This window comes from Trachymyrmex cornetzi, unplaced genomic scaffold (genome assembly GCF_001594075.2).
Source record: "Trachymyrmex cornetzi isolate Tcor2-1 unplaced genomic scaffold, Tcor1.1 scaffold130, whole genome shotgun sequence".
NCBI classification, from domain to species: Eukaryota; Metazoa; Arthropoda; class Insecta; order Hymenoptera; family Formicidae; genus Trachymyrmex; species Trachymyrmex cornetzi.
The window spans coordinates 30,214-38,843 of record NW_017295873.1 but is presented as its reverse complement, the minus strand read 5'-3'; the positions used below and the strand labels follow the sequence as shown (position 1 = coordinate 38,843).

At 34.1% G+C, this 8,630-nt stretch overlaps 1 protein-coding gene across 1 annotated transcript; it reads right to left on the bottom strand.

Annotated features, from left to right (window-relative positions):
* Positions 1-2,354: 2,354 nt before the first annotated feature.
* On the bottom strand, positions 2,355-5,603 carry LOC108770650 (outer dense fiber protein 3). The gene is made up of 4 exons (XM_018522325.1): positions 5,392-5,603; positions 4,837-5,031; positions 2,764-2,917; positions 2,355-2,681 (listed from the first exon to the last, which is right to left on the bottom strand). Exons 1-4 carry the CDS (start codon positions 5,483-5,485, stop codon positions 2,432-2,434), a joined length of 693 nt encoding a protein of 230 aa, XP_018377827.1. The 5' UTR covers positions 5,486-5,603; the 3' UTR covers positions 2,355-2,431.
* Positions 5,604-8,630: the final 3,027 nt, after the last annotated feature.

Sequence of the window (8,630 nt, the reverse complement as noted above, 5' to 3'; positions counted from 1 at the left end):
TTTAAAATTCTTTAAATGTAAAAATTTAATTTAAAAAAATGTTTTAAATAAATAAATGAATCAGAATATTATGAAATAAGTAATTTAAGTTCGAACATAGTTATATATATTTTTAGGAGTGTTATAAAATGAATGTCAATAAAATGGATGTCTAATAATATGTTCCATTGAACCGCACTAAACCTGCACTATTACTGCACTAGTGCAGTTTTCATCTAAACCTAGCACGGCGCTAGTGCTGCACCAGTTTTCCCAGTGGAAAACGCTATTAGATGAATTGAAAATGTTCATTTTGCGCCATGATACATCCATCGAGCCTTCTTCTTAAAGATTGACGTACACGCTCAAAGATACCAGGTGTGTTACGTATTGCTTCGCATGAAGCAACTATTCGATTCCTCAAATCATTCTCATTCTCAATTGGGGTAGTATAAACCAATGATTTCAGATACCCCCAAAGAAAATAATTTAAAGGATGTAAGTCTGGTGATCTAGGAGGCCAAGGTTGAGTTCCTGCTCGACCTATTCAGCGATTATTGTACACCCTATCCAAATATTGTAAACTTTTACAAAATTATATAAAATTTGTAAACTTAGACACGATGAAATCGATTTTGATGGATTGAAACAATTTGGCCCGAAAACGTATGTACCATGATAAAAATACAAGGGTATGCTCATCAATTGTCTAAAACTCGTTCAGCTTGCGCATGTCCTTGCTACGTCATATTCGGGTACGCGTTGATTGGTCGGTTCTGATTCGGGTGCAATCGGTGGTTATCGGTCGTAATTTATCATGGCGTCCATGGCGTAGTGCACGTTGTCATCGGTAGAAGTTAATGTTAAAAATATTTTCACGATGACCTGCATAGTGAAAGGATGCGGCAATTATATGAAAAAAACAAAAAAAACTGAGGGAAGTAAAATTAAATATTTTACCTTTCCAAAACAATCTGAAATTGCTGAACAGTGGCGTAAGCCACTCGTTGTGACGTAAGCAAGGACAAAAATCTGATTGGTCATGCGCATGAGCATACCCTTGTCTTTTTATCATGGTATGTACAAGCTAAATGATCCGCAGCAACATCAGGACTGAAGTCTATTTTTGATTTTGTGACTTTGACTTTGACTTTGTCACTTTGTTTACGGTTATGCGAATAGTAACTCACATGAAGCAAGGCTTATTTATGCAGGAAGATCTCCAACGCAATTTATCGTTTCGTCAAACATTTGTGAACATTCATCTGTATTTCGGAAACTTAAGGCCGCGGTCCGATACACGCTCACAACGCTTAAAAATCATTTCATCTTTGTTGTTTGTCAAATGTTAAACGAAGACAAACAATGCTTATGAGTGTTGTCAGCATGATTCGGACCACGGCCTAAGTCGTTTAGGACACATGTTTATATGGACTTTTTTACTTGAAATTAACCAAAGAATCGCTCGGTTGAGTTTGGGAACATACTTAATTAACACTCTGTATATCGGATAATTTCTCACCAAATAGTGTTTTGTAATTCGCACTCGGCATTAGTATAAAACCTTACATTTTCAAAAACCTTCCGATGGGTCTTAAAACCTTCCAAAGGAAGGAAAACATTTCAGTGGAACAACACTGATTGGGCCAGAAAATCAGCTTACTTCCGACGTGTCTACTGCTTCGACTACTGCTACTGTTCATTGTAGACGACGCTTTAAAGATCCAGCTTCGATCGTTATAGGCATTTTAATTTCTAGTTCTTATTGGTTGTGTTCTCACATGTACGTTTGTTTATAACATCGGACATTATATCTAACTTCGGCGTAAATCGAGCCGTGTAAACATAGTAACATACATTTTTTATACATACGAGAAGTTACTTATCGATTACTGCATGTCAATAGAAGATTAAATATTAAAAATATTTATAAATAATAGTTCAAATATATTAATATTTTTTATATATCGTAAAGATCAGATTCTTCTATACTTGCGCATGCTGCAGTAACTAATACCACAAGAGCGTTCAACAGATCACTCACCATGTTGTAACTCATCAGTAAACCATTGTGCAGTAGATGCATTCTGCTGAATGCACCCAATATATTGCAAATTAAAGAATAAAATTTAAAAAATCAAAACTGTATTGTGAAAGTGATGACAAGGTAGTGCAACCTGTCACGTACCATAAGTAATACCAGAAGTCAATCAGCCATTCCATCGGGAACAATTAACCGGTTTTGCAAAGAACAATTGGATTTGTGAATTTGTCTAATTTATTATATCCATTATTAAAATAATAAAAAATGCATATCAATAGTAATTAAGAATATAGCAATTATGATAAAAAAAATTTAATTTGTCAATTTAATTTGTTAACAATTATTATAGTGATATATTAATGTGCATTCACGAGTCTAACTCGATACAAACAAATTCTTTCTTCAGTATTAGCACTGTTTGTCGCATTTAGTGATGTAGGGTGGTGCACATTCGCTGTGTTTTGCGCCGAACGAAAAGGCGGGAGTCGATTTAGGTGGCAGAACAGCATATATCGGACCTGGACTTTCGGAAATTAACTGTAATGCACGTCTAGTACTAGCAATAGTATATATCGGTGCTTTTGGTTTCACTGCGTCCAAACTGTACGAATAGGGACCTGCGCTGATTTGGGGCTTCTTCACAGCTGCGCGCAATCCTCTATAAACGGTATAATTCAAATAAATACGAGTCATATTCTAAAATGAACGAGTAAAAATTACGAAAGAAATATTGAATGTACATGGAAAATGCTGGCGTATCAGTAATAGGCTTAATATAATAAGGTCCTGGAGTTTCACTAGTTTTTCTAAATTTAGTTCTCCATTTGACTGAATAAAAAGGACCATGAGGGATATCGGGCAACATGTATTTTGGACCAGGTCCGAACATAATGTCTGTCAAATGTAAAAGAGAAAGAAATAATAATGTTGGATAAAAATACAAAATACTTTTAAAAGATAGCATGGATATCTCACTAACGCAATTTATTATAATTCAGTAAAACATCCAATTTATATTACAATAAGATCGAGATAATGACATCTTGATTGAGATTTGACACAAAAATTTCATTGAATTTTATATTAATTAATTTTATTTTATATTAACGTCACTGTAATATTGCGTGTAATTTGGAAAATATTGTAAAAATATAGTAGAGATATTATATTTTAATATTTCATAAATGTTTTCAAATATTGCTACAATACCGTAAATCTCATATGTTATATTTTATAATATTCTAAAAATATTGTAGATATGTTTTTTTATGATATATATTCTATGTTCAAAATTAAATTAATAAATTTAAGTACAGTATTAACTATAAATAAAGTTATTAAAATTATTCGACAAAATTGGTAAATTAAGTATATCTATTATTAACTAATTGTAATTAAAATGATTAGAATAATTAAAAAACAGAGTAATATTTGTAATTAATAGACTAAGTACAAGAATTGGCTATCACGGTTATCCATGTAGCATAAAAGTTTCCAGCAATATTGCTATAACGTCGCAATATATTACATATTACAATATTTCAGAATAAATGTAGAATATGCAACATGATTTTAATAATGTTGCAGCAATGTTCTTAAAAAACTGAAAATAAATTACTACTACAACTTTGTGCTTGAACATTTGTATGTGCATGCACATTTTAGGGTGACCAGATCTAACCGTAGGTAAAAACTAGAACATTCCTGATTGAAAAGTAATACAAAAATAAGACACAAAACTAAAAAATAAGACAAAAAAGAGAACATTTTAGGTTAAATCGTAGTTTAAAATAAGTTGTATATTTGAACTCAACAGTAGAAGACAGCGTACGTTTAATCACAGATACATAGTTTGTCGCGTCGCATGCTCTAACATGTTCCAACATACGGCGTCGTCTACAATACACGGAGTAAAAAGTAAGAGTAAGAAATTTACCAATCACAGTCGATTATTCTTCTCACATTCGACTGTGATTGGTCAATTTCTTACTCTTACTTTTTTACTCTTACTACAAAATGGTAGAGGACTTTTCGACTCAGTTTAGTCTGCTCTATCTACACAAAAGTGATTGGCAAAAAAGTTCCGGACACCCTGTATATTCTGAAATATTCTAAAATTTTTTATTCTACAATTTCTAAAGAAATATCGGAAACTTTCAAAGGAGCCCACACAAAACATATGGAAAATGGATCCCAGCTAATTTGGCTGAATTTGTAATATGTTGTAGTTCTGATCGTCCTGATCAAAAGTCTCCAAGGGCACGAAATAAAATAATGAACAGTTTTTTAGTTATTGTACATCAAACTCTGTCAAAATCGCTGTTTTGGCAGAATTTGATGTACAAAAATTGTTCATTATTTTACTTTGTGCCCATGGAGACTTTTGATCAAGACGATCAGAACTATAACATATTACAAATTCAGCCAAATTAGCCGGGATCTATTTTCCATGTTTTGTGCGGGGTCCTTTTATAAGATTTTATCAGAAATTATGAAATGGTGAAATTATATGTAAAATTACAAATGAGAAATTTTTTAATTGTAAAATATTTCAGAATTCACACATATATAAAAAATTCCAGAAAGGATATAAACTTTATTAGCACTTTAAAATGTATCCCCCCCCCCCTAATTTTTATTTTAAAAATCTAAAAAATTTTCTAAAAATTTACAAAAAGTTATTCATAAATTCTAAAAAATTCGGAAGTTTACAAAAAATTGTATAAAAATTCTAAAAAAAGTTACTTCAGATGTTATAACAATATTTTATACAATCAGAGCATGATTTGATTTAAATGACAAAATCTTTTTACCACGACATTTTACGGTATGTCCAAAGGTAAATCCCTTGGGTCTATGTTCTTTGATCATATACTTCGGTCCTGGACTTTTTGCCACTTCAAAGATGACACGACGATCTCCAAACGTATATGCTGGGTTTCGATATCTTGAAATACAATGATCTTTGTGACCGACAAGTGTCTTAAGTTGATATTTAGGCCCTGGAGCTGCAAAATACATGATAAATTATATTTAATAACTGTTATAAAATGGTTTTTGAATGTGAATACACAAAAAGCAATCATAGCTATGACACATATACTACTAAATTATTTATATAGTGTTATAATAGTGTTCACATTATTTTTATCATGAGGTTTAGTACTTTACCCACACAGTAAATGTATCAAAAATATATCTTAGAGATATCTTAAAGATATATTTAGGATATGTGATATCTTTAGGATATCTGTCTGATGTATTTCGGAAATTTTTGCTGTGTGGTTAATGGAATATTATATAAAGTTTACGTTTGTTTTCACCTCCATATAAAATCTTTATTTAAATTAGATGTGAAGAATGCGTACTGATAAAGTGACATGTTATGGTGCCCTTTGTCTTTAACGTTTTTTTTTCACTTTTAGCAGTTTTGCCTTTTCTACTCTCCTTTTTTAATGGCATTTTTTTACTTGTATATTTGAAAATTTTATTTATGTATCATATAATACACATGTTATATTACTATAATTTTAACTGCATTCCGACAAAAAAACAATTGCTCATATAAATCATCTTAAAACTCATGATGCAAGTAGACATGGGGCTCTATTCTTGAAACGAAACGTATACGAAAGTCTAGGGAAATGCTACAGTATACGTTACGTATACTATAGTATTTCCCTAGACTTTCATATACGTTTCGTTTCAAGAATAGACCCCATGGTATGTTCCTGCGCACGTTTATCTGCTGCAACCAATCAGAGGCTCTATTCTTGAAAAGAAACGTATACGAAAGTCTAGGGAAATGCTACAGTACATGTTACGTATACTATAGTATTTCCCTAGACTTTCGTATACGTTTCTTTTCAAGAATAGAGCCCCAGAGCTTGACTATTTTTCGCCATTTTTCGGTGAATTTTGTTTCAATCAAAGAGGTTGTATGCAAAGACATAGAGAATGGACTGCGCGATCCGTATCTAAGGCCGGTATTCATAGTCGGATCTTATATTTAAGACCGTCTTAAGTACAGTCTTAAGATGTCATGAACCAATCAGAAGGCCGCATTAGCGACTTAAGACATTACTTAAGACGGTCTTAAAATAAGAACCGACTATGAATACCGGCCTAAGTAATGTATCAAATGTGGTCGACAATAATGAGAGAGAGGGACCGTGAGAGACGGCCAATCCGCCAATCCTCCTCTCATTTGGTCTGTTTTCTGTTCCTGCACTAGACTGTTTTAAGCCCATTCTACAATTGCGTAAGTGTAGTTGTAAATAGTTGTAGTTGTAAGAAATTGATCAATCACTGTCGAATATAAGAAGAATATTCAACTGTGATTGGTCAATTCTTACAATTACAATCACTTACAACTACGCTTACGTAATTGTAGAATAGGCTTTAGAACTCCCTTTCTCGCTTAACAAATATCAAACGTATATCTATCTCACTTTAAGTTCCAAAAGTGTACACTAGTTCAGCTACAGAAAACAGATACATTCCCTCTCCCATTATACCATTGAACGGAAAAAGATAGAAAGGGTGGGGTAGGACTTCCCATTTCAACGTTTCCAAGTATATCTTGACCAGTTTCGCAACATAAGGTCGAGCATTGTCATGCTGCAAAATCACTTTATCGTGTCTCTCGTTGTATTGCGGCCGTTTGTCTTTCAATGTTCGGTTTAAACGCATCAATTGCGTTTGATACCCATCACCTGTGATTGTTTCAGTCGGTTTTAACAGCTCATAATACACTACGCCGAGCTGGTCTCACCAAATACAGAGCATGACCTTGGAGCGGTGAATATTCGGTTTGGCCGTCGACGTGGAAGCATGGCCGGGAACTGTCCATGATTTTTTTTCTGCGCTCGGGGTTATCGTAATGAACCCATTTTTCGTTCCCAGTCACAATGCGATGCAGAAATCCCTTCCGTCTTTGCCTTTCAAGCAGCTGTTCACAAGCAAACAAATGCCGTTCAACATCTCTCAGCTTCAACTCGTACGGTACCCAATTTCCTTGCTTCTGAATCATTCCCATGGCTTTGAGGCGTTTTGAAATGGCTTGTTGAGTCACTTCCAATGATCGTGCCAATTCTTCTTGATTTTGACATGAGTCTTGATCAAGTAATGCCTCCAATTCTGCATCTTCGAAAACCTTTTCTCTTCCACCGCTATGCCGGTCTTCGACGTCAAAATCATCGTTCTTGAAGCGTTGAAACCACTCACGACACGTTCTTTCACTAATAGCGGCCTCACCATAAGTATTTGAGAGCATTCGATGAGCCTCAGCCGCAGATTTCTTCATATTGAAGCAGAAAATTAAAACCTTCCGCGAATGACGAGAATTTGGCTCGTAAACTGACGTTTTCAATCGAGAATAATTTTATGATGCAGACACAAATCAACTAATGTTTCTATGGGGTTATGTTGACAGATGCCCAGGTTTATCGTATGATGTCTATGATCTATTTCGACCACCACTGGGGTGATCCCGATTGATCACGGTTCGATTGGACACCACCAATCACAGCGACCAGGTGCCTAGGAGCTTTGTGGTCTCAAGCGCTGTGAGTGACTCGTGTCCAATTGATCCGTGTCCAACTGGGTGCCACCCCCATCACTTACCGCTAAAGCCATCTATAGGAAAACGGCGGAAGCAAAGTTGTACAACTAATATATCTATATGATATTTATAATTTATTATTTTACATTTAAATATTGTTTAGAATTTTGAATCATTTCCGTGCATTTAAATGTAAAATAATAAATTATAAATACTATATAGATCCGTTCAAAATATTAAAATATAACCAATTGTTCTACAACTTACCATATTCTGCATGCTGTTGAAAAAATTTCGTTCACATCTGCTGTATATACTTATTTAAAACTCCCGAAAATTTAGGTTATGGATTCGCGCACAAAGATGGTCACAACTGAGTCGTAGTCGTAAGTCGTTGTCGTAGGTCAACGCACAAGGATTTTACGTATGTCGTTTACGTATATCCTATTGCGCCAGTTGTTTGCGTCAACTAACTGTTTACTGAAGCCTGATTGGTTGTTGTTAATCCAACAACCAATCAGGCTGTTAGAAACAACAGCAAACAGAGAAAGAACGATCTTATTATTCCTGCCTCTCACTCTAATCGTCTTTCTACCCCCACCATTGCCATCAGCGGTCTATTCTAGATGTCGATGATTTTAACCTATTAAAATATAAAATATTACAAACTGTAACAATATTACTGATTAGAAATACGATTGCACATATTTTTTATTTTTCTTTGTTTTCTTGTTACATTATTTATTTTTATTTGCATATTTACATTGCGCAATCTAATATACGATCAGGGGCTCTATTCTTGAAAAGGAACGTATACGAAAGTCTAGGGAAATGTTACAGTATATGTTACGTATACTGTAGCATTTCCCTAGACTTTCGTATACGTTTCTTTTCAAGAATAGAGCCCCTGGTTCGCACCAAACATGCGATTACCTCCGTCGGAAATTTGTACTCAAGTTTCAGACCTACTTTCGCAGTTAATGTATCAAAAATGTTGTCCTGCATATTAAAAAAGTCTCCGTGAAATAATTGAAATTCAGTATC

What these genes read in the sequence shown, in the direction of transcription:
- LOC108770650 (XM_018522325.1), bottom strand. Translation starts at nt 5,485, where the DNA reads ATGCCATTAAAAAAGGAGAGTAGAAAAGGCAAAACTGCTAAAAGTGAA. An exon ending in CATAACATGTCACTTTATCA is followed by an intron (nt 5,032 to 5,391) that starts GTACGCATTCTT and finishes TGTATTTTGCAG; the next exon opens with CTCCAGGGCCTAAATATCAA. An exon ending in GATACGCCAGCATTTTCCAT is followed by an intron (nt 2,682 to 2,763) that starts GTACATTCAATA and finishes TACCGTTTATAG; the next exon opens with AGGATTGCGCGCAGCTGTGA.